At 38.6% G+C, this 26785-nt stretch overlaps 2 protein-coding genes across 6 annotated transcripts in view; one reads left to right on the top strand and one right to left on the bottom strand.

Moving 5' to 3' along the window:
- LARS1 (leucyl-tRNA synthetase 1) overlaps positions 1–26785 on the top strand; it is a 349414-nt gene that overhangs the window by 288186 nt on the left and 34443 nt on the right. The gene's annotated exons all lie outside the window — the stretch shown is intronic.
- On the bottom strand, positions 134–26347 carry RBM27 (RNA binding motif protein 27). Of its 5 annotated transcripts, none has more exons than XM_069773117.1 (21): positions 26135–26347; positions 23283–23401; positions 22331–22455; positions 19838–19929; positions 19060–19253; positions 17949–18206; positions 17157–17390; positions 15791–15925; positions 13584–13733; positions 11547–11694; positions 11113–11266; positions 9663–9926; positions 9414–9542; positions 8400–8522; positions 7794–7868; positions 7520–7684; positions 6995–7099; positions 6697–6888; positions 4616–4702; positions 4040–4150; positions 134–3426 (listed from the first exon to the last, which is right to left on the bottom strand). In XM_069773117.1, the coding sequence occupies exons 1-21, from the start codon at positions 26191–26193 to the stop codon at positions 3340–3342; spliced, it is 3006 nt and encodes a 1001-aa protein (XP_069629218.1). In that variant the 5' UTR covers positions 26194–26347; the 3' UTR covers positions 134–3339. The 5 variants fall into 5 exon arrangements, with proteins under 5 accessions (XP_069629218.1, XP_069629216.1, XP_069629219.1 ...); XM_069773115.1 differs by having other exon boundaries at positions 19838–19944; positions 26135–26346; XM_069773118.1 differs by lacking the exon at positions 15791–15925 and having other exon boundaries at positions 19838–19944; positions 26135–26346.

Raw genomic sequence — 26785 nt, 5'->3', positions numbered from 1 at the left:
TACACTTGAAGATTTTTCTCCTAGCTATTAACTATTCAGTAGGACAAACTTGCACACACATTCTGTACAAATGAATAACACCTTCACACATATACTTCCCCCCAAAAAAGTGATAACGCTCTTTTTGTGATAGTTGTAATTTTTTTTGAATGGTTCTGCTGTCTGATTTATTTAAGTTAGAATTTTCTTTCTTTTCTAAATCTTGAACCATTCCATTGTATATCTTTATTGCAAAAAAGTCAACATGCATCTTAGAAATTCAGATTGTAATCAATAAAACAAACATTACATATATGAATTTAAATGTATAAACAGTTAGAAATTCAACAATATCTCCTATTATACTATTACACAAGTTCACAATTTGTAAAAACTATAGTACAAGTTTTACTATACACCAAGAGGAACTTCATTCCTTTTCACATGATTTTGTTAAAAAAAGTGTTGTTTTCACAATAAGCAGGCAATTGTTTTCAGATTTATCTTTTCAATTCTTGAGTTTGTTTTGTTCTTTTTGCTTAGGTTAATTCAACAATGAAAGGGAGAGAATTCTTCCTAACAGTTACTTTCTTATCACATACTCTTTCAATGTTTATACCCTAAGTTCAGACTGGTAACATCTAATTACACATTGCCTGTAAATACACTGGCTGGTGTACACAAGTTACATTGTTGATTATAAATTTTGTCTAAGGTACTCTCTGAAAGTACACGTGAATTTCACAATAAAGCGTTGCCATAAAAACAAAATAAGCTGTACTGTCATGTTACCTATTACAACAAACAAACAGTCAAAACACCCCCTCCTCCCCCCCAGTTTAATATAGCCTAGTATACCCTAAAATACGGGGAGATCCATCAGCTTTGGCAGAATGAAGGTCACTTTCAAAGAGCTTTCCTCCTCCTTAAACACCAGCAGTCAGATACCGCTATACTGCCCATCACTTAAATTCCCAATAATATAATCGCATGCTTTCAATACACAAGCTAAGTTCAGAGGCACAACTCACTTTTGTACCTCAGCATTTAGAAATCATGTTTGGATGTCACTTGAGGATTTATGTAAGCCTGCCAATGTGCACCGTAAAGGGCGGGGGGGGGGCAGGGGGAGGAAGAAATCGTATAAAGCTCTCAAAAAAACCATTAAATAAAGCTACTGCACTCGCTTCCCTCCTATCTTGCCCAACTTGAACAGCCAGCATGTCCGGGCAAGGGCAAGGGCAAGTGTCCCTGAACAGTGTGCCAGTCAGGTGTCACTTTAGAGCTAAAACCATATGAAAAGGAATCCCATTCTATGTGTGTCAAAGGCTACTGCAATTTTTCTTACAGCTTCATTCATTCACTGTAATTTTCATTTTCCAAATACAAAAATACAACAATTCTTATTGAAATCTATACGCTGGTAGTTTTAGTACACAAAAAAGCAAAATATTTACAAAATTATACAGTTTAAGAAAAAACTCTGTACAAAAAAATATATAAATCCTTTTGTTCCCTCTATCATTTTTTAAACTGTCAGGACTCAAATATGTTTGCTGTAATGGATTTTTCAAAATATACATTGACTGAGCCACAGACATTAAAAAAAACATTAGAGATGATGGGAGAAAAGCAAGACATTCTTCTAAGTATGTAGGATTGGTTTCCTCTCATTTCTTCATGTCTGTAATTTAGCCTCAGTATTAGCAGGAAAGTCCTAATTATATAAAGAGGTAAGGTTTCAATGTGAAGAGACAGAATACTGAAAGACATATTCCCTTCAACTGACAAGGAAATAGAAATTACACTGTTTTGACTTTTGATACACCACCAAGGCAAAAGGGTAACAAAGTTAGGGGAACTGTTAACGCAAAGGTGTGCTCAACTACATGTCACTAGCCAAGTTCAGAGCCATTATAATTAAAGGTTTTGATGTGTATTTTTCTTCAGTGGGGTACTTGCTGGGAAATATACTGGTAAACTAATTATTCAAAGAGGAGAGCATTTTTGCACCGACATTCTGTTTATTTTGTATAGAAACGCACATAAAATGTACTGAAAAGCGTACGGTACAAATGGACAGAGTCAAGGAAAATGCTTACTAGATAATACGTTCATGAACTGCAAGAGCCACGTAACAGTTAAGATACATGGCTCAAGTATCTGAACTTGTTATCCTCATTTCTATCATAATACACACCATTTCTGGGGCAGGTGTGTGTGTGTTTTTAAAATGGTACAACAATAAGGCAACTGAGAATGTAATGGTGTTCATCTTAAATGTGTCTGAACAACACTATACTTGGAGATGTACTAATAACCTTCCAAAACCAGCTCTGCACACTCCTCTGAAGACTTAAAGCACTGGTTTAATGCCAGTCTTTGAGCAGGATACTGACATTCTGTTGGCTAAAAAGCATTTTGCTCTGAACACTTCATGGATTTAGTCTGAACATAAACAAACGGTAACAGGGAAAGGAGGAGAGTTTCTACTGGCTGGTAGCCGGTTGCCAGTTTAGTTGTTTTTCTTTTTGAGGAAGTATGAAACTCATTACATTCATGCTCACAAATACTGAAATGCAATAAACAAACAGTCAAACTTGAATCTTATACTGAAACTACAGAAGAAAATCAACAGTGAGTGAAAATTCACTCAAATGTGTGTCATTGCTGATGTTTTCTGTGAAGCAGAATTTGAAGAAACAGAGTGAACTGGAGAATATTATAATAATACCCTGTTAAATTGCTTCTTCCATCTCCTCTCACAAAAAGCAGTAGAACGTAGAAACCATGTGGCTTTCAAACATATTGAAATAAATGATTTATGAATCTAGCCACAAACAATTCCTACAATAAGTGATTCCATATGAAATAGAATACTACCCTTTTTCAATTAGCAAATGAGGCAATTTTTTCTTTCATAACATTTAATGAAAGTCTTTCCCCTAACCCCATAATATTGCTAAATAAAACCTGTAATATCTTTTCAATTATAAACTAACAAATCAATCACATTATAAAAAACCCAAAACAAGGTAAAACAGGTGACACAAAAAGAGGACAAGAAAATACTAATTTCCCCCCCCAACCCCGCCCTTCTCTCTTTTTATCCTTCTTAAATAGAAAAAGATCACCACTCTGGTGAGCTTGATAATTATGTAAAAAGTTACTGGGCCTTTGGCTAGCTTAGTATCACAGCTCTATATCCGAAATGTTTTTATAACAAACTTTGCTCACTTTAAATCTTGTGGTTTGAAAAGAAAGTAAAGCTTTTTTTGGCTCATCAACTTCCTTAAATAAATGTTTAAAAGATGTAGCTTGAACTATATTCCTAAAATTATACATTTCCAACATCAAGTTTCATCTTCTCCAAGAACGGGATTCATCCTCATCTTCGTCATCATCATCATCATCTTCGTGCAAAAATAAATCTGAGGTTTCAGTCTCCTAGATGAAGAAAAAAAATGTACTTTTAAACAAAGAAGCTCCATGCTGTATCCTAGGAAACATGTCATGCAGCATCAGTTGCACCTTGTATCAGGTTCTTGTTTACTGTATGTCTCACCAGAACGCATACAATTACATTCAACAAGTTTTACCGAAAGAACAGTAGAAAGCCAAACTTCAAAGGAAGGAGGAATAAACAACCACCCACCCTCTCTGAAACAACAGTTTTCTGTTAAATGCCTAGACAGAAAAACCATTAAAATGTTTCCTAATGTGTTCCTAATTACAGGAAAGAATATAAGTAACTTATCCTACAGTGCAGCATTAATACTGTGAAGTAAAAAGATTAGCATCCTGCAGATAGAGAATATGAGGTTTGTTTTCATAGTTTAAAAATCAACAGCCCATCTAGAAAGTGTATTTTTTTTTTCCTTTTCCTTTTTTTTTTTTAAAATGTGGAAAACATACCTGACTTTTCAAAACCAGTTAAGTTTCTGGTTTGCAAAACATCTTTTATGAAATTTCTTCAGTAAACAGAAAACTGTACCCTAAAAGAGCTCTTAGCTATTAGATTCCTACAAGAGTAATTAGGTTTATTAACACATTTTCATACCTCTTCCTTAGACTCCTCTTCCTCGATTTCTGTGGACACAGAAGGTACCTTAGGTTTGTACCATGATATCTGTAGCCTTCTGTCTTTGAACCGGGATCCTTGGTTAGCAGCCTAGATTGTATTTTAAATGAATATATTTTCAAAAAGAGGATCAAGTGAAGAATTTTTAAGATTGCCAACAATGAGCTAGACCCAGTGAACATCATGCAGGTGCACATTTGAAGAGCTCAAACATATAAGCCACAATCATCTACTTCAGTCCTCCAAGAGCAACTTCACTCAAACCTGAATCTGCTAAATAGTGCTCATCTACCACCAATCTGAGAAGACTAACAGAGCTCTGAACTGATCGTGACATGGAACCTTTATCAGCAAAAGACTTACGTTACTATTAAGGTAAACAGGAGGTATTTCCCCCTTTAGTGACACTATATGCAGTAGCAACAAATACCCACACTATCTAACTCAAACCAGTGGGATCAAAGTCTGCTAAATTTGAAAATAAAAGCAGACACAAGAAGTTAAAAATTCTTATTTTAGAACCGTGAACAAAAATATATCCATTATTCTACTTACATTCTCAGCTTCTGAGCGAGATTTAAAAGTTAGAACAACACTTAAGGGGGAATCCTCTTCCTGAAGGTCTTCAATATCTCCAAATTTCTATGAGAGAAAAGTTGATTAGGAACAGTAGTAATATTCTCCTCAAAAAACATGATCATCATGTGCTACAATTGCAGTGTACTGAAGTGCCACTGCAACCTTACTTTTTGGACAGAAAAGTGAAAGCCAGAGAAATCTCAGCTGCATCATCCAACAATATTGCAGCATTTGTACCCATATTTTTGGGCAAAAGCTCAGATTTATTGTTATTCTAATAAGTGGAGCTTAATTTTGCAGGAGAAAAGGAAATAAGTGTATTAATCTATAGCTCAGAAGTGAATTCTTTGAATTCACCATTTCCCTTCTTCTCTTCTGCCCTTTGTTGTTGTACTTCTTTAGACCTGTTAAGCAAGTCCTTTAGAGCTCATTAGTTTGCAAAAGAGATTTCAGTAATAGGAGTCAAACTTCGCTATAGAGCTCCTGAATACATTCTACAAGTATACTGGGAGGAGGAAAAAAATATGATCTAGTATGGCTATATAAACAAGAAGTTTGCATTTTTAGAGTTTATATACTGCATAATGGTGAAAATTGGTATGCAAAACTATCAGCAATGATAATTAAATAGTAAAAAAACCCCCAAACAAACAAAAAAAGGATTTATGCATGGAGTACAAGCAGCACAAAAGAAGTCGTCAACTTGAGATTTAATATGAATAGCAGAAGAAAAATAGTTTAAAAGCCAGTAAGGTAATAGCTTGAGCAACAGCCCTAGTTGTTTGTAAAAACTTTTACTGGTTTTAGCAGCTAAAGACGACTAGAACTTTCAAAAATGTGAAGTCTCTCAGAAACAGAATTAAAGCAAAGGTCTTTTTTTAAAAAAAGGCACTCTGGTCCCCTCTCAGGACTTTTCCCAGGGTTCATGGCATTGTTATCATACCCTAAAGCAGGCTGGTTTTTTTGATCAAATCACACATTTTTCACTGAATTTACCTAATCAAAGCAGTCGTAGTGACCTCCAACTTTTTGATAAGGAAGGAGGCAAAAGCAGAGAGTAACAGGTGAGCAAAGAGCAAAGCTTACCCCACTGTATGAAGAACTGTAAAGTTCTCTGTTCCCACTCAAACCAGAAACAAACAAGCTTTCAGATTATCAGTTCTCTTGAGAACTCTACTGCTTTTCTGTATCCAGCTCTAAAGGGTAGGATTCTACAAAATTGGTTTTCTGTATCAATCACTTGCTCTGCAAAGAGCATCCAGAAACACCAGACTGATTTGATCAAACTCAGATTTCATGCTGGGTCTATTTATGAAGTATTACATGATCTCTCTGAGAAGTTTACTAGCTTTGCACATGAAAACATTTCATTCTGGAAAGGGTAACTGTGGGTAATGTAAAATCAGTTTCTCCTTTATTATGTTAACTTATTTATGATACTAACACATCTGTTAACTTAGCTTGCAAACTAGCAAGCTACTTGCTCTACCATGAGTTCATAAATTTAATTACTTCGAAACTGATGTCCTGTTTAACAAAACAGTGCTTTGCTTCTTGAGCTAGAGAGAAACAAGATAAATGGTATGAATCGCTAATCTGACAAATAATTTGTAAACAGAGAGAGGCTGATAGGTATCTTTCACATTTCTAACGTCATTTTAAACTAATGCAGAATTAATAAGAGTAAGCTATTTAGCTTTGCCCATTAAATGAATGCATTGGGCAGCTATTGTAAAGCAGCTATAAGAGACATTACATTTATACCCTTGATAACTCTTGAAACTGTTTGCTTATCCATAGCCTGTTCCAAGAATTCATAGAACCAATTCAGGACAAAGTCTTTGATTTGTTTGCACTAATAGAAACAAAAAGACTTGCATCTTCAAGAATTTGGAAAAGAAACAGTTATTTACAAAGTTCTTAGCATGCCTCTCTTTGCAAGTAAGCACACATCCAGGGTTATCGGTGACCTACTTAATCTCAGAGTTACAGTTTGGCTACAATTCTCTTCAGGTTTTTTTTTTTTTTTTTTTTTTTTAATGTGACCTCATACTTACAGAGAAGTGCTGTAACAATTCATCTTTTTCCTCTTCAATGAAGCCTCCAACTGTTAGTGCTTTGGGACGATGATCCACCACCATGTGATTCAACATCCCCCTTCCTCTCCCACCACGACCCCGTCCTCGTCCTCTTCCTTGGGCTGGCACTGTCTTTCCTCGACCAACTGGCAAAATGCCTAAACGGGCAGCCTGTTTAAAGAAGGCAAATAATGTACAGAGCCACCCTCAGTTTGAAAGGATTTAAAACATTTATGTATCATAAATACATTAAAAGCATCAATCCAGAAAAACTCACCTCTACTTGTAATTGATTTAGCTTTTTTCGCAATTCAGTTGTGTCTTCTCCAGAAGAGAGTCTCTTATGGAAGTCCAGCTCTGCATCTAAAAGTTCCTTTTGTGCCTTAGAGAAAAAGGTGCAGAAAGAGAAAATGGAAGGGAAAAGCAGAACTGTAATGTGTGCTTTTAATGTTCTACTCCACTTCTTCAGCAATACATTTATGTAAATGATATAGACAGATCAGTACACAATATCCATACTTACCTTTAAATTCAGTTTAATTGCCTCCATCTCCCTCCCCCAACCCATTTTTTAAAGGGCCCAGAATTCTCTGCTTCAGAATTGGAACAAGCTTGAATGAGCTACATGCAAAACTAGGTCATCCAAGTTCCTTAAAACCATAGCTTGCTTGTCCACGGTTATCACTCTAAAATTCAAAATGCTGCTTAGAAGTGTTTTGATCTGGTGTTGCTGCATTTTTAGGACATAATATCAGAAATAGTTACAAAAGACAGACAGGCAAGTGTCTTGCGCAATAAATACCTCTGTCTTGGACTTTAATTTTGATGGTGTAGAGGTTGTAGATGAAGTTTTTAATTCATCCTTTAACTGAGATATTTTTCCTGCTAGTTCTTTTAAGGTCTTCATTATTTCTGCTCTCTCTTCTGGTTTCATGGCCTTATTTTTCTCCAGCTTGGATATCAACATCTATGTATTAATAAAAAAGCAGGAATATAAAATTCCAGGAAAAACAACACTGAACAGACAGGTATCTACAAAATCAGAATGTATTTACTAAAAGACATTCCAGACTTACCTTCTGGCATTCTATTTGTTTTTCTAACATCTCCTGCTTCTTTTTCCTCATGTCTTGTTGGAGTTTCATTGCCTCCTACACAAGAAGAGAATTCTTTCTATCAGTAAAAAGCTGTATAGCATTATACGTACTCATATATACCATATTTTCTTCTTCAAACTATAGAAGTGAAGGCCATAATGAAAACTTCTAGTCTACAAAACGTACAAGTATGAAGTGTATCCAATCTGAAGAAAAACAATAAAAAGTTGCTAACTTTCTGCTGTGAAGTACTCTATGAAATTTTTGCCCTCTTAAGAAACATATCCTATGTTGTCATTTAAGTGTCTCATACCTGCAGAGATTAAAATCAGAGAAATGTCTCAAGAAAACCCAGAAAACCCACACACAACCAAGTGTGTCAAGTAAGACACCCCAAAAGGAATACTCCCTTACCCATGATTAACCTCTATGTGCATTTGCAAGACAGTCCTATAACGATGACAAAAACTACACTAATGTAGAAAGCTATACAGCAATATTTGAGGTTTAAGTTGCCTATCAAACCTTTCTTTATAAAGTACTTTGATCACTATACTCTCAGTCAGCCAATGAATAGTAAAGTACCTGTTTTTTTTTAAGGGCTTCTTGCACATCATGAGGTTTAGACCCTGCACCAGGCTTCATAGATGTCTTTAAGTTTGAAGAACTGTAAACCATTTTTGAGTGGCTTGTAGAAGTAGGAAATGTCTGAAATAGTAAAAACACACAAACAAAAATATGTAATAGCTTAAAATGAATGTGATATACCATCAATGAATTTTAGAGGACTCTATTCTGTGAAATATGAACACAAACTTCTAGATTTGTGCAATGAGACCAAAAGACCAAGGCAATTAAAACACATGCATAAAAGCATCATTGCTTGTAAGTCAACTTGCTTGGAAGCTTAAATGCTTGTTAAAAGGATTTCTGCAAAAGACACTTTCTTTCCTCCTTCATCCAAAACTCCCTCTGTATCCTGATGTCCACTAGAAAGACCACCGAAGCTGATCTTCTGCATCTGCATTATATTCAGCTTTGCAGTTATAGTCTAACACCACACTTTCTGATCAAAAAAGGCAGCAAAAGTCACCTGCATACTTCCTTTCTTAAAAGGACTTGTCTGTGGACAAGAACACATGCTGCACTATGATATCGGTGTGAATTAAAACTGTATCAGCTTGCACTCTACGCAGAAGTATTCCATAAGCTTCTAGCACTACTGTGAAATCACAGCATCAGCTCAAAAATCACTGGGAACGCAATTAGATTAGCCAACAAAAAGATGACATCACATACAGGCTGTCAAATTTATTCACTATGAAACACTGCCAAAAAATACTTTCTGCTACGTAAAATACTGATACTTTGTTTCTGAAGTCATTGTCCCCATTTTGTATAAACAGCTAATGAAAGTAGGAAGAAGTGACTGACCATGGTTGCACAGAACATTAGTGAAAAGAAACAGAACCAACTGGGAACAATTCGGAAGTTCTAATTGCTAGTTCCTTCTTAACTAACAGGCCAAGCAAGAAAGTAAAGAAACTGAAAGTACTGAAAGTAGCTGAAAGTAAAGATGGTCAGCCTTCATCAGCATACCTGAGAATCCTCTACCACAGACCCAGACTGGCTTAAATCAGGCTGGTTTCCACCTGCTGCTCCAAGGCGACGCTTCACTGGGACTTTATTAAGGACATAGGCACCAGATGCCAGTGGTTTATTCATCACCTGTTTATCAATAAATAATAAAAAATGAAGGATTATATACTCTGCTTTCTTGAAGTAGCAGTCATTTAGGAATGCTGATAACCTTCACCGCTCAATCACTAGTTTACGATAGCACAATACCTTTGACAGATTGCTATGCATCGTTACAGCTGGAGTTGTGGTCAGGGCTTGCTGCTGAAGGTGAAGTTGGTGATGAAGAGACTGTGTGGGTGTCTGCGGCTGTTGTTGCTGCAGCAATGGGGGCTGCTGTTCACTTTCTCTGTGCCACAGTACCCTTATAAACCGATTGTTCAGAACTGCCTCAGTGCTGGAAATTGCCTTCCTAGCCTCTTCATTAGTTAAGTACTGAATTAGAGCAGCTTCAGGATCATTCTGGAAAGCAACCTAAATCAAAAGTTCATTAGAATGCATTATTTCACAAGGAAGAAGACATCTCAACCAGTAGCAAACCAATTCACAAATAATCTGCAATAATGAATGGGGTATTCAATAATACTAACAGCTCAAAACACAGGTAAAACATTCTATGTAATTAAAGCCAAGTACCTTTTGGCAAATATTACATGTACTTGCAGCAGAGCCTATATACAGTAAAATAAAACAAAATAAAAATTACTCCTCCACCAAATAGCATCACATACTCAGAGGACTGTGAACTGCCACGGCGGTATGACTGAAGAGACCCTAGTGCTGACTCGAAAGCTCTTTATTCTAACCTAATGAAAGAAGCCTGCTGTCCAAGGATGTACAATGCAAAGGTTCACCACAATCTCAAAGAAGCATTATCTAATCGTCTTCAATAACACTATTTTTCTGTAAAAATTAATCACAGGAATAAAAACATAACTCAGACTTTCCAGTATAATGATTGAGATAGCATGCTATAAATGCATTATTTCATTATTGAGGTGCAGAAAGCACCACAGTATCTTTTGGGCTAAGACAAAATTCTGAACTCAAGAAATACATAGGCTTTCCAGGTATCTGTCTTTTATTTAGACCTCTAACCGAGGACTTAGGAGGCAACTGTTTTGTCTAGAAAAATAGATGGAAATTAAATGCTATTTTAACCATGTAACTACCTGTGTTTTGCTTATATAGTGCTTTCCCCCTTCTTACAGCGCAAGGAACACCACTGAACTGGAGCCAGTTCTAGGATGCAAAGCGGTAATAAACTGATACATATAAAGACCCTCCTGTAGCATTTTTGTCAAAATCCTGACTATGAAGTACTGTAGGACTATCATACAAGACAGAAATTGTTAGATGATCTCTTTCGAAAATTATACACAAGTTCCTTAAAAACCCGAGTTGGTTTAGATACTGTTAAACCTGCAAGCCTTTCAAATTTGGTAAGGCCTTATGAAGGCAGAAGCCAACATACTTTTACAGAATTAAGATAATAATACAGAGTAGACCAAGAAAAGCTTTCTTTGAATTTGATTACCTACTCTCCCAGTAGCCTCCATTAAGATTTCTCAAGGAATGTAGTTCATCTGCAATACTGAAGAAGGCTTCAGGGAAAATAAAATACCCATATACAGGCATAAAACTGAACTTTGTTTTTTACCTGAATGTTTACAATAGTTCCAAATTTGCTGAAATGTTCATTGAGCTGTGTAATATTGTTCAATTCTGGTGGAATTTTTCGAACTTCTAATTTCGTATTAGTATACTGATTCTTTTTCAAAAATCCTGGCTTATTCTGGTTGTTATTTGTTTGCCTAGAGAAAATGAGAACAAGACAGCAATTTAGATAGGCATACATATACTTAAGTAAGGCAGCAAATGTTAACTTTTATTTTTCTCATAAAAAGTATACACTCTAGACATTAACAAAAAAGAGCTCCTCCCACCACCAAATATTTAGTCTCCATATTATGTGGACACAGATTTTTCTGACCCAACCAGCTCAAATTACAGGGACTAGTGAATAGTGATGTTCACAGCATTAATAGCAATAAAGTGCATTCCAATTAGTCAACTGCAGTTGTTAATTCTTACTTTCCCAGCCATGGTTTCTTTAACGGTGGACATTCCATGCTACTTGGAGATCTTTTCCTGCTGTCTGGTTCCAGGACAACTCTGGTTACGTTGCTGCTATTATTTGTAATGGGAATGGGAGGTTCAGTCTGGATGATAATATTGGCAGCTGGAGGAAAGGAAAAAGACCTGTGTTACTCACCATACATCAACAGAGACATTGGAAAAGCTTTCACTTAGAACAGCAAAATAGGACTGAATTTAAGAACATAAAAATTAGGAAGACTTTATCAAGTTGGTCAGTTATGTTTATGAAGTTACTTCAGAGATCACTTGCTAGCCTAACGAAACAATCTGAGGAAAGCATTTAGTCCAGACAGCAGGGATGAGATTTTGACCTTTAAGATTAGTATTAGCTTGAAGAAACAAAGCTAAAACTCTATCTTTCAGGTACTGAAAATTCAGATTCTGCAGGAAAAGAAGGCGGGGGGGGGGGGGGAGAAGGAAGAAAAGAGACAAGGCTAGGTTCCCAGGTTTCAGGTTAGAGTTCTGCAAAGTGGCATGGGCTGAATAAACAACCAGCTTTCCCTGTATTAACCCTTGACAGTGAAAAAGCAACCAAGAACCCATTCCTCCCACTGCTATCCCCTTGTCATCCCTCCATTCAGTTTTCAACAACAAGCTGTTAATTAAGCACAACTATGGCATGAAATTATACTCTCAGAGATATTAAAGTTTGAAGCAACTTCTACAAACACAAAGCTAAAGCACTAGATCACAGTTTGCCAGGTATTTATTTACAACCTTTTTAAGATAATGCTATTGCTGTTAGTCTCCTATGTATGCCAAATATTCAACTCCTAAAAAGAAGTCTGAGTTACAAGTCAATTTTCTATGGCTTTTACATATGCCAGAGCTCTGCTGATTACGCTGGTGAGAACAAAGACTGGGCATTTTGGGGCAGAGTTTTAATCTTACTTTGCAGGAAGATTTTAGAGTAAACCTTTCACACACGTGACAAAGACAGTAAAACAAGTGGTCTGAAGTACCACCACCAAACACTCACCCATGCCTTACAATTGGAATGGGTTCTTAGGGAGAATCTGAGGGCCAGCAATAAAGCCCCAACCCTGCCTTTATGATGTTCATTAAGATGAAAACAGCAACAGCAATGTCTGCAATAATATTTAACCATATTCTTTATAGGATGAGTCACTGGAAGGAAATATTGGGGGAAAAAAAAAAAAAAAATCTTTCTTATCTACCGAATAAGAAACACTGAAGTGTAGCTATAAACACTGAAATGTAACATCTTTTCTTTTAAGAATCGGCGTGGGGAAAGCAGGAGGGAAAAAGAAAGTTACGCTAACAGAACAAAAATTTATTTCAAGAGCCTTGACTTGTTCTCTCCCCTAAAAGATATTTTGTACGTGTCACCACTAAGAGACTACATCCACATCCATCCAGTTAAGGATTCAGAATTACGTAAATGCAGACTGGGATTTCCATGGGCTGGGAGAATTAGAATGCTACCTGCAATGTTCATTTTAGAGAGAACATCTGGCTGACAGAGTCAGACCATCAAGTACAAAACAAGTACAAAAACCATGCCCTCTTCACTACCTTCACAACAGCTGAGGCAAGTATTACAGATCATCACCTCTGTGCCCAAGGTCCTAAACATACCCTTGGCAAATCAAAAGCAGTCTTCAGACTGCACTGCTTAATACCATCTTTCTGCACCATTTTTCTTTCTAGAAGCACCCAGCACCCAAAAAGTGCCTTTACAGGCTAAAGAGGAATAAAAACCCAACCAACCAACCAAAAAAACCCTTGTAACATTCCCAAGCAAGTGGTTATTTTTAATCAATAAGGCTGCTTTGACTTCAATATGATCATATTAGCATTTTAAAAAAGGTAGAGATGTCTGAAAATTGCTCTGGAATTTCTCACTAGAACAGTGAGAAAAACTATTGCTTTCAGCCCGAAAAAGGGGAAAATAAGTGTTGACGGTCTTGGACAAAAATAGCAACAGCAATGACTAGAAACCCTTCCTACCTCTTGGATTTGTATCCATCTCCCCAGATGTTAGGCCAATTAGATTTGGACGCTGCGTTTGTGCTCTTGTAAAGAACTGTCGATACTGAGATCTACCAGCACTGGTAATACTAGGAGCTTCAGGGTTATAGCCATCTGGCTCATATGTATCTATAAAAAAAGGAGAGAAATGAAAGAATTTTTCAAATGAGTTTAAGACTCAAGTTTAATTTTCCTTTAAGGAAATGCATGGATGTCCAAGGATCAGAAGTTGTTTTGGATGAAGACAAGAGAAAAAGAGGTTGTATAGCCAATGCGTGTAGCCATTTAAAACCCTCAACTGAACTTTATGCCCAAGTCTATTTGGGCATATTCTCTTTTGGTTTTTAATCTGATTGTTACTGTTTATCAAAAGTGCATAGGTCACAATAGTTGAGTATTGCTGATGAGCTGCCTGAAAAAGGAATGAGGTGTCTGTATGACAACCTTCACAACGTCTGACTGTTTCAAGGGGAGCAACAAAAGATTTAGTTTGAGCATTTACTCTGTAGGGCCTAACATGCAAAGAGATTTTCAGTCTTTGCTGCCCAGCAGTTTAGTTTGCTTCAGAAAAGGATTTTTGGGGAAGAATGTACTTAAACGATTCCAATCAAAGAAAGCTGAGAAATCAGGTAATTTGACCAATACTTACCTATTAAATTATCTTAATTTATGTAAGAGTGAGATCAGCTGCCTAGCTCCAGTAAGGTATTAATGATTATTTTAATTAAAAGGGGTAACCATGAGAATACAAGATGACAGAACTGACTCATATTGTTCCTTCAGCCCAAGGTCCAAATCAAGGATGATGCATTTTTCCAACCATGAAAAGCTATACAAGAGCTAGAATGAACAAAGAAACATAGTACATCCTGCAACAGAAATGAAGGCCTATACAAGGGGACCTGACAGACTTGAAGCACTCTAAATTTCAGCTCCTGATTCCACAGCAACAATAAAGACTCTACAATTTAAAACAGATGCCCCAGAATTTCAGTACTGATGTTTTACAGTTTAGTTTCAGACTCTGCCAAGAACTTTCTTTAACCTTGCACAAGCTGACCACAAGTTCCTCCTCCATTATTTGACATACGATTGATTGCAAGAGGGCAACCAGCAGTTGTTACCGTAACAGTCCAAGAATAGGACATGAGAATCTCCACAGATGTTCTGGAGAACAGAATTATGTAGTGCAATGGAAGTCAGTGATGCCCTGTGAGCTAAGACAGACAGAATCACCCATTCAAAGAAGTTCTGAAGCTGAACGAATCAGATGGTAACATCAGAATGCCTGATAGCATTTGGAGATAACTGAACAGATTATCTAAGAAGATATTTATGTGACTGAAGTTCTAAAAAGCATGGAAGTCACAAAGGAAATTACATGGAATGTGAACTAGAGCCCTCCTTTGAATAGAATTCAGAATATTTATAAAAAAACCCCAAACAACTGACAGGAATATTATGAAACATTGAGATTTAATTATCTTATTTTGCTCATCTAAAACATGAAAATGCCATTACCTCCTTCATTATCAAAGAAATATAAGCTTTGTTGGATTTAAATTGAGCAATCTGGACTCTCCAGGTGTTTTGCTATTTCCCCTCATAAAAACCCACTGTTTAAAAATTTGAGCTCTGTTAAGGAAGATGGACATGTCCATTGAAAGCCTTTTTTTTTTTTTTTTAAGTTAGAAAGCTAGAACTAAGTTGATTTTGGGAAAAAAGAGAGAAAGAAAGTACTAATGTGTATGAAGACTGTAGAGACTACTGTGATACACAGCTAAAAAAAAAAAAAAAAAAAACTCATCTGTAGTAGCCAAAACCAGATAGCAATAAAGACCAAATTAAACAGTAATTACAGGTTTGCAGATCTTTTGCCTACTAATGTTCTACCAAACAGCTTGAAGATGAAGGGATCCCTTTCCCATGCAACAATCTTATTACTTGGAGCATATGAACCCCAGACGAAGCTCCCCACAAATGATCTTTCCTCAGACAGTGACAGAACACTACTGCTATTTCACACAATAACAGCAGATGATGGACTGACCACAGGGAAAGCCATCAGACTTCTTTTTAGATTTGTATGTACCGGAGGAAGACAGAGATAATTTCTAATCACACATCAACAGAGGAATTTTAAAATTTATATCTCAAGCAGATTTTAAAAAAAGGTATTTGCTTACGTTCTGATACTGTATACAGTAGGTTCTGGGGTAAAGGAGGAGGTAGTCTTGCTCCTACGGGTGCAAGACTGGGCACTGCACTTGTCCCAGGCTGGTCACGATTATTTATCAAACTTGACTGTGTTAAAGGTGGTCCTACAATGACACCATAGAATAGATCACTAAGACTTAAAACTCCACAGATAAAATGTGCAAACAATTCAATGCAATTTGTTTATGCCTTGCTTTGAGCAAGGTCAAGATTGTAAATATTTACAATCCCACCTCAGTAAAAGTAAATTGAGAAGCCCTGTTCAGGTAAGTTACTCTGATTCCAACACCTTCCCTGTTTCCTAGGAAAGACAAAGCTTTAAGAAAAAAAAAAAAAGAAAAAAAGAAAAAAAGTGTCTTTTCTTCCCCAGAGGTTTATTATTGTTAGAGCTTGCATTAACTAAAGCAGCTCCTCCCTCAGCTCTACCACAGAGGATCAAGGCATACTCAGAGCAAGAGATCGTATCAGCAACGCTTAGATTACAGTTCTAAACCAAGAACTACAGGCCAAAAGGCACTCACAGACAAGGAATTTATCTAGCTATTTTTGCTTTGTTTGTACCACATATGATACATACATTCCTACTTACTATATGCCCAAAAAAGGACAATGAGTTACACTACACAACCTATCAAGACACAGCTACAGACAGCACTGTCAGTTCACTCAATAGCAAGCTAATTCCACCCAGTAAAAGGCTCATGCAAAGTTCAGGGTTAATCCTATATAGTATTATTTCTCATCCCATAGCTGCTGCTATTTGATACAAGTATCACAGCATGTATTGTGTTACTGGAATAGAGAGTACTGAAACAGAGTAACCACATACCTAATATTTTATTTCTTCATGGAATTTATATTATAAGGTGCAGTGAGGTAACAGAAAAGGCTAAACATCTCAAGAGATCACTGTTGAGCTAAAATAGATCTTAGATGTATCAATTATGTATTGCTTTTTAGTAGCAGATAATATAGCACAAACACAGAAATTTGTTAGAACTTTTAGGAGATTAAAGCTCAACATTTTTTGCATTACGCGAAAAAAAAAAGCTAGTAATCCAATTGCAAGTGATCAATCCAAACACCAGGGTTATGAGATAATCTGAAAGATATCCCCTCTCCACTTCCCCACCCAATTTATCTAATTCAATTTGGAGTGCAAGGAACATCACATTTTACAAGCTGATTTTTCAGAATTATTTTGGCAATATTTTCAATAGCACATGGCTAGCAAGGAAACTTGAACTCATTACTTCGAATACATATAGATCTTCCAGACAGGACCCATCATTTTAACTTGATGACAAAGAAGCACAGAACAATGTTTTGACTTACTTGGTACAGGAAGCACAACAGGAGGTGGTGCCTGTGGATGAGCTTGTGGAACTGGCAACCTCATATTACGAGCTGGACCTGGCAAAGGGGGCAGAAGCATACCAGGAGGAGGAGGAAGTCCCGGAGGTGGTGGAGGAAAAGGAATCATACTTGGCAAGGAAACTTCATCTACTACTAAAGGATCATTTCCATGATCAAACTGGCAAAGATCACCAAGTACACAAAATCCTCGCTCTGCAAAACAGGACATTTAATAATCTTTTTAGGAAAAAAAAGAGTTAGTTGTCAGCAATTTGTAGCACCTCAGTTTTTCCCAGAATTTCTTACTAAAGAAAACATGCAATCGCTGATCCAACATTACATTATCAGATGAGGTTTCAAAATAATTCAAATTAGAATAATCTTTCAAAAGCATACAAATATAACAGGCATCCATCATAAAAGCTGGGGGGAAAAAAAAAGTCAGAAGTACCACCTGTTTTATAGTAAACACAGTTACCACAATCTTTATCAGAACTGCCAGTGGTCGAAATATTTGCCAAGCATATACAGAATTGTGAATGTACTCCATATGTTCCTATCCAGCAACTGTCAGATTATAAGCAAACTGCTTCCAGTAAGACTAGTTATCTCCCCAGTAAAATATAGGTCATATATGCATCTTCTGCATACAAGGTATGCTCCACATGCTACTGCATTTTGACTTGCTGCCTACATTTAGTGAATACCTAAAAAAAAGGTCACAGAATAATTGAAACAAGGTATGAAACTGAAAACTAAGAAATGGTTTACCATCATAATCTCGACATCTTCTTTTAGGAGGAGGGTTTCTGCCAAATGAACTGGGATTGCTATGATTGTTATAGTAATTTGACCAGCTCTCTGTTGTGTTTTCAAGATGGTGCGCAGGTGCAATTACAGTAACAGCACTGGGAATAGACTGTGCAGAGGAATACTGTTCAGTAGATTTACTGGGAGACACGGAAACCGGATTATACGAGCCTTCAACATCATTTCTTTCACTCTTGAATTTTGATCTCTCTCGGTGCTCTGTTTAAAAAAGAAAAGTTAGGTAAAGTCTTCATGCTTTGTTCTGTATATCAGAGCCTTGAGAAAAAGATAATACACAACAGTATAAACATTTCCTTAAATATTCAGTATTCTGCACATTAAACTGTTCTTGAAAGAGCTTGGTCTTACCAATGGACTAAGAGCTAAACAGAACGCAGACAGGGTTTTGACTTCAGAAATCTAAATGTTTTCTTTGCAAAATAAACATTCCTTCCTCTACTCCTTATTCCATTCTGGATTACAGCTTTCTTTTTTAAAGTAGAAAGAGGTGGGGGGAAAAGCCTGAAACAACAAACCTAACCCCCACCTTTAACTAATGTGGTCTCAATATGCATTGAAATCTGTTGTAATCTGTGCCTCTTATTTTTCGAACAGACCTGAATTAGCCCTAGGAGAACAACAGGTCATGTGGTAACCACCTTCAATTACAAAGAACACTTCTCTAAAAATACACAGTAAGAAAGTGAAAAAGAGGTAAAGCTATTTTGCAAAAAGATACACCTTTGGGGAAAAAAACCAACCCCAACCAACCAGCCAAACAAACAAAAAAAATCAATGGCTTTGATATTTTTGTGCTGTGTGTGTTGACAGCTACTGATATCCACTGGTATACACTAGTGGGTAAATTAAGAGGTTAGCAAAGAAGAAAACAATCCCCTTAATTGTTCTACTCTGAAGAACAGCATCTTAATTATTTCAGGAACACAAAGCTCTCAAATTTTGCTCCAACTACTCAAGGACATCTACAGTCTGCTGGACCATACAGTATGTAGGAGTCACCACACATCACTGACATTAGAAGTTCTCCTAAAGCAGCACCCTGGGTACTCACCAACACTTCTGTTTGTATCACGGTCTTTGCTTCTACCCCTACTGCGGCTACGACTTCGACTTAACCCTCTGCTTTTACTACGACTTTTACTCCTGCCACGTCGCCAGCCAGATTTCTCTCTGTACAAGTCACTCCTGTCGTAGTATCTGTCATAGTCCCTCCATTTGCCATCATCTCTCTTTTTCTCTCTCGTTCTAGAAAAGACATATGTAGACCATGTTTATGAAAAGAGAAACCAAACTGAAAAAACAAGCTTGCAACAAGTTGAGATACTGTTCATCCTTCCCATCCAATTTGGACAGCGAAACATTTGAGTCAGAATTTCCCAAATTACATAGAAAAGTATAGAATCTCAAAGTTGAGCCACTAATTCACAGAAACCAGCAAGGGGAGGACTAAGAAGAACTGGAAAGGTGAAAAACTTAAACCACCAAAACAGAACACATTTTAAAAGTGATGTTGACACTGTGTGAACACCCCCCCCAACCCCTAAAGACCCCTCCAACAATGCTTTTCATTTATATAACAATGGAAAGAACAGAATCGATGACATTCCTAAGTATTAACATTTGAAAAATACTGTCATTTTTTCAGAAGAGACCAACTTCTAGTGAAGGGTTCTCATGCATGTGATCAGCATACAGGTAACACAATGCAGACAAAGTAGGGAGGAAATCACTATTTTTATGAAGAATCACTACCTATGAGGTAAAAATCCACAGTTAAAGATTGCCAACAAATACAGAAGAATATATAAATATCTTGGTTCAAAACTAACCTTTGCTCACTGGAATCTGCACGGCTTCTCTGCGGACTGGAATACTTCTTTTTCCTGCCATCCCGCTCTTCCTCAACTGACTCTTGAAAATTCTGTTTAAGACACAACTACCAATCAAGGATGAGTATCACTTCCAAGATTTAGTTCAAGTTACAGTTAGCATCCCGTATAAAAACAGTATTTAAGTATTACTTGCACAGAATACTTAAGCACTACAAGTAATCAAGTGCTAGAGGTTGTTGGGCTTTTTGTTTCAAATCTCTCAGGCTTTTCTGCAGAGGAGATGCCCCAAAATAAAACTACTTTGATATTTTGCTTTTAAACAGGATTCATGAAAGACAAGTTCTCTATACACTCTCTATCTCATTAGTTAGAGTAAGCAATTCTACAGATGAGGTATTTTCTGAATCTCGTAACTGGAACACAACTAAGAAGAGCTACTTCTCCAAGTAGATACGTCAGTAGCTTACACTTTGAAATAAATGCTTTAAAGCAAAATACTGTTCACATAGTTGAACTAGTCACACTTCTTGCTGGCCTCAACAAAAGCAGTTTTAGAAGTTTGTCAGCTATACCACTACTGCAAATAACTTTGAACCCATTTTGTACTTTTGCAGCCTTTGCTGCCGTTTTACACTGCTTAGAAGTTACTGTAAATTCTGGTGGGAAAAAGTTTACATGCAATTATCTTTAAAAGATTTTTTCCAATTAAAACAAAACAAAACAAAAAGGAAGGTTTCCTACATCCTTGTTTAGGATTATCTGGGGAGAATTGGTAGAAATATTCAAGGCTTAGCTTGGCAGGGCTCTGGATAGCCTAACCTAATGCCCTGCTTTCAACACAAGTTGTATCACATGATATCTGGGGTCCCTTCCAACCTAGACTTAGCTATGATTCTACTCTTGTTTTGCGTCCTCCATTTGCGGTAATCACGTAATACACTGAGCTATATGACAAATCATCAAGGCCGGACTGATGTTGAACTAACTAATTAATGTCCTGATCCTGTAAAGTTGTCCCATAAAGCTGTCCTAGATATTTCCTTTTGCCTTAGCCCTGCCCTTCCCCCCTACCCCCAAGCCTCCCTCTTTCCCCCAACCAAAGCACTGGTTAAGTCAACTGAAGGTAGTTCTAAAACACTTCTTATAAATTATGACAGTACTTTGAGAACTGATCAGAAAACTATTAAAGTAAAAGTCTTGTATAATTGCAAATTATGAATTTCCATCACGAAAGAGACTTCCATAAATTGTCATAATTCTGGGTCTCATCCTCAGATAAAAAAAAGGACATCAGAAAAGAGAGAAAAAACCCAAAAGAGCAAGTTTAATTTAAATCAACTGTTGAATCACATTCTGTCCAATAAGGACCTGCATTTCACAATATAATACAATACAGCTTTGTTCTCGTTGACTGACAGATTTTGATCTGCAATTACTTGTCACCTTCATGACCATCAGCCAGTTTTAACTCTAGAGACAGAATAAATAACTCCAGGAAGGTCTTTCCTTCATGTTATTTTAGGGTCACAGACAGAAGCACAAACCTGAATACCCATTTAGAGTACCTGTTGGCAAAAACGCTACCCACAGTCCATTTATAAAGATAGTAACAGTTTTTGCTCTTAACACTGCATGACATAAGCATCCTTGGAGTGAGATGAAAGGACTAGAACTTCATATATACTCTCTGACTTTTTTGCATCTTTCCTATAGTAATTTAAACACATATTCAGCCCCAAGGATCTCTGCAAACTGTGATCAGAGTAGACGAAAATAAAGAACATTTACTTCTATAGCAATTTTTTCCCCAACTCTCTCTCAAAGCTGGTACATTAGGATGCTACAAACACAGAGAAGCGGTCTCTTCCCTTGGAAAACCACCAACTTAGAAGAAAAACCCATCTATCTTAGACAAGTGATAGCAGAGGATTATACAAAGACATTTAGACAACTATGGAAATTCTACTTCACTTTTCTCAAAAACTTAATTGTTTTCAATTTTGTCCATAAAACTTAAAAACAAGATAAAAGAAAGAACTGTCGGCATATGAACACTACCTCACTTTTAAAAGTAATTATCCCTCAATATAGAGGCCACCATATTTCACTGATTTTAAGTATTACAGAAAACACTTAAAATAATTTATATTCCTCAAAAAATACACAAAATTGGAAAAGGAAATGTTTTGGAATGTTTCTGCTTCTTCCGCCTCTATTAAACCCTTCCAAATCATTATCATTGTATTGCTAGGGACATCTGAATAGGATTTCTGAATGCTCTTAATCTAGATCAAAGGTAGACTCCACAAAGGGATTTTAAAATGTTCTTGTCTGAACGGTCATCTTCCATTTTTCATTTTCCAGATGCACAGAGACTGTAAAGATCATTAGTCACAATGAAGTGGATTCTTCTTTCCCATTTTGCCTCACAAATGTACGGGTTGGCTAATTCCAAAGTTAGAGGTAGGAAGACAGGAAAAATAATGTTACCTCCTCTTTGACTTCTTCTTTTTCCTGACCTGCAGGCTTCGCCTCTACTTTCGTGGGTTCAAGAGAAGGAAGATAACTTTTTGTGTACAGGCTTTCAAAAAGTTTATCTACAAACCCTGAAGTTTCTGAGGATATAGAACACAAGAAAATATTGTTACATATTGATGTAAGGGCACCATTAGATTTACCAGAGAAGTCCCTGAAAAAAGTCATCCAGGTGGACTGCTCACAGCAGCATCATCATCTTAGATTAATGAATGTTGGTTCCATTCAAAGAGCTGGAATTACATTTGTGCAACTTGAGGTTGTTTATTTAGACAAAGAAATTCATCAGGTATGTCAAAGACAGAAACAGAGACTTTTCCTTCAACCACATTTACAACTTTGAAAGGTGCTAAGGGGCAAGTGTGATCGAAATTTATGATCAAGGAATAAGTCCACAGTTATTTGATTAGCTACAGTTAGCAGCCTTTTTATGGCAATTTTTATGAGAGTAAATCATTCACATAAGATTAATCATCAGTTTAATATCAGATCACAAAAAAATGCACAATAACTTCCCCAGTGAGCGTCAGAAATCCAAGTGTTTAAAACCTTGAATTTGAAGCAAATTGCTACGAGAAGCTCACCAGAAGCCTGAAAGATTAGTATGGACCAGGTTTTCAAAAGTTATCAAACATCTGTCAGAGAAACTTCTGGCAGCATGACTGAAACTTTAAAATGAAATTGCTAGCTTTTGTTTCAGAGGATTTCCTCCCACCCACCACTAACAAGACCAAGCTACAGAACTTCATCTTAAGTGGTTTTTTTTTTTTTTTTTAGACACAGGATCTTTATTCTTTCACACTGTAAGAAATATTCAATTCATGGATAACAAAAAGTATTTTGAAGCTAACAATGGCCCAGTGAAATGTAAACCACCGAACAGATAAAGTAGTGGAAAGCACAGTACCTTTTTGCAGAAAGACATCCAGCTGATCAGCACAGAAAGCTTTCAGCTCTTTCTCTGGTTTGTCTTTCTTGACTAATGCCACAACATAGTTGGCTAAGGCTGAGGGGTCTGCGTCACATCTATTGAGAGAAAGAACCATTCTTGATTCTGCTGAAGCATGCCAAAACCCCGTGTTGGACAATCACTGTTACAGAAGAGCCACCAAATAAAACCTGGCAACATGTTGGATGATTTTCTGACATCTAGCACCAATAGAGCTGTGCTGGGATGACTGAGCCAGTGAAGTCTGTGGGTTTTTTTTCCCCAATTACAGCACAACATTTTAGTTGCCTTGTAACCACCCCTCCACCTTACCACACCTGACAATGTTCCCACTCTTTTGCTCTTTCCTGAGCTTTTGCTTAGGAAAGCACACCTTTGATCTTTTTTACAGAAAGATCCAATTCTAGGGCAACTGAGCAGATGCCATTGTTTCTTAACTTTCTCTAAGCACAGCAACCACCACCAAGTATGAGTCCACGAGAACAGCAGAGCAAGTAGCAGGAAAGTCACTGCACAATTACTGTAAAATATTAAAGTGGTTGTATAGTGTTAAAATATTATTACCACAAAGAGTAGTTCAGAAAGATGAATTGCAAAAGCACATTTTAAATATGCACACAGATACGTCCTGTACAGCTTAAGTTAATGTGCCTAACATACTGGGGTCTTCCCTCCCAAGGATTATTTCCATGCCTACAAATTTTACAATAATCCTTTAACACTGGTAAAATGTCTAAAAGGATGCAATTATTAGTACAGATTCACTATTTGCACTAACTGAGCCCTTACCTAGCTTCATGAAGGCCAAAGTTAGCTAACTTTGTGCAACAATACTCTGCCACTAATCTTGAAATTGGACATTGCTTTAGATTCCATTATTCAGCTACTAGAAAAAACACTCGAAGTACGAACTAGATTAACAGTGTTAAATGATTAAGCAATAGCTCCTCATTTTGCCTCTCTCAAAAGACGCAGATGCAAGCTATCAGATGGTGGGTAGGAACCTCGAACAGTTTGATGATTTAAAGTTGTTTTTTTTTTTTAATGAGATCAACATTTAGAGAGGGGATTGTGTATTTTCTAAGAACGTTAGCTATGGAAACAGAAGGAAATAGTATAAAATATATATAGACCTCAAAATAATCTCAAGTTAAAAAAAAATACCCAGAAAACAAACAAACAAAATGCAAAAAGCCATGCAGATGACAACTGGTTAGAGAAAAAAAAAATCCTCAATGAGCAGCCAATCATGCAGCTCTACTCCAAACTAGTTTGCTTGTCATTTCCAACATCCGATGAAAGCCGTGTTAAATGTAGCAATTAACAACAAAGAAACCACAAATTTACAGATTTTACAATTCTTACACACACACCCTCACAAAAAGGAATAAACTGTATGTAATGTATTTGGTGCTAGTGCCCACATGCAACTGACTATAAACCTTCAATTTAAAATAAAGGAGATGATCTATCGCTTTATAACCATTCCCATTCCTTTCTCCATATATTAAGTTTCTCTTAGGCATTGCATTACATTACATGCTACAGGAGCATGCGTAAGGTCTGTATGCTTCTCCAGGTTAACCATTTTGTATTTTCACTCCTGAATCCTCGGCTGTCAGGACCCACTAGCAAATTCCATGATTCTCTGCCATGAACCCTTGTCTCCAACCCACATCCCTACAGTGCAGCTCAGATACCAAAGGCATGCTGGACAGCAAGACAGAAGGTCAATTGGAATTGGCAGAGAAGGCGTAGGAGCAAAAGTTATGCTCCAGTATAGACAGACTTTCAGAAGGATTTGACCAAGTATCAGGGAGACCCATTGTCTTAAAAAAGAAAAAAGGAAAGTCACAAAGCATTTTCAGAGGCATGCTACTCAATGGCTACAGCTGACTAGCTCTAAGGCCTATTTCAAATACTAAAATATAAAAGTATCCATAGAGCTATCAGCTAACTACACATTGTAAATGTACGTCCTGCAACTTCAAACGGGTCTTAGTTTTACTCCGTGGAAACCACCAGGCTAGCTAGTTACCGACAAGTTAGGTTCCTTGAGAAGGTCCTTGTTACTGACAGAACTCCGTGAGCACCTCACTGTACCCTCGTCACAAGCGTTCAGTCAGTCAGCACGCCAGGTGCTTTTCAGAAGCGCAGCAGTTTTCATTACCAACGCAAAACCTCTCGAAAGAATCCTCTCCCACCACTCACAAGACCGACCAACCGACCAACCCTCCCAGGCCCCCCCCACCAAGACTTCACCCAAGTCCCCACGCATCTCCAGCGGACACCCTTGACCGCGGACTCCGCCGTTCCAGTGACTGACTCTCGTTAATCGTCTTGCTGTCTTCTTTCGAGGGCCGTGCTACAACCCGACCTTAGGCGGTTGGAGATTCGGCCGGGCACAACCCGGCTCGGCGGGCAGAGGGGCTCGGCCAGGGCTCTACGCGGAGGCCCAGGCCGACACGCAGATTTTCGGGACAAAAGGCCGCGCTCGGCGCACCGGCCCTCGCTAAATCCCAACCCCTTTCAACCGGGCCCGTCCTCGGAAGCGCTGGCCACCGGGCGGCCGCGGGCCGGGCCCCTCTCACCCACCTCCCGGGGCCTCAGGGCTGCCCCGCGCTCGGGGCGCCACAGCGGCGGGGCTCGGGAGGGCAGGGGCGGGCAGGGCCCGGCCCCGTTCCACGGGGGCCCGTGGAAAGCGCCTCCCGCCCCCCGACCCCGGCGGGGAGCGACCCTGCCCCTGCCCCGCAGCCACACCGCCGGCCGGGACGGCCCCGGGCCCCGGCCCGGCCCCCGCCCGCACTCACATCGGCTCCAGCAACTTGGCCAGCCAAGACTTGAGAGCGTCCACGTTCTCTATGATCATGGTGGCCCCGCTGCTCCGCCCGGCCCGGCTCTGCTCTACACCGCCGCCGCCATCGCCGCCGCCCGGCCCGGCCCGCTCCCCGCAGCGGTCGCTCGCCCCGGCCCCTTCCCCCCGCCGAGGCCTAGTACAGGAACTAGCCGCCAGCCCGCAACGCAACCTGCTGGGCAGAGCCGGGGGCGGGACCGGGCCGCCGCTCACCAATCAGACGGCGGCGCTCGTACGCTACGAGCCAATAACAGCCCCAAAGAGCCCGTCCCGAAGGTCAGCGGAGAGCCAGCAGGCTAGGTCGAGCGAGCGCACGAACCCCGCTGCGACATCTTTTGGGGGGGGCTCTTAAAGGGGGCAGCGCGCCCCCGCGCCCGGGCAGCCGGCCGAGGGGGCGCCCCCAGCAGCAGCCCCGCCGGGGCAGGTGGATGTATTTTATTGTTTTTCCCCCTTTTTCGGCGTTCCCGTAGGGAGGAGCCGCGGTCCGTGTGCCGCCCTGCGGACTCGGGCCTGTGCACTGACGAACCCGGCGGCAGCGACGCGCTCCCGGTCTCCCGGAGGGGGGTCGGTGCCGAGGCCTCTGCTGCGGCTGTGTACGCGCAGAGGC

Source organism: Haliaeetus albicilla, chromosome 27 (assembly GCF_947461875.1).
Source record: "Haliaeetus albicilla chromosome 27, bHalAlb1.1, whole genome shotgun sequence".
NCBI classification, from domain to species: Eukaryota; Metazoa; Chordata; class Aves; order Accipitriformes; family Accipitridae; genus Haliaeetus; species Haliaeetus albicilla.
Note: the sequence above shows the minus strand (reverse complement) of the source record. Positions and strands in the feature narration are given on the sequence as shown.

Excerpts from the sequence above, each read along its gene's own strand:
- RBM27 (XM_069773115.1), bottom strand. The coding sequence starts at position 26,193 with ATGATCATAGAGAACGTGGACGCTCTCAAGTCTTGGCTGGCCAAGTTG. Across the intron at positions 23,402-26,134 it reads GCCAAGTTGCTGGAGCCGAT|ATGTGACGCAGACCCCTCAG; the intron begins GTGAGTGCGGGC and ends TTCTCTCAATAG. Across the intron at positions 19,945-22,330 it reads AAGAAGAAGTCAAAGAGGAG|TTGTGTCTTAAACAGAATTT; the intron begins GTAACATTATTT and ends CTTGATTGGTAG.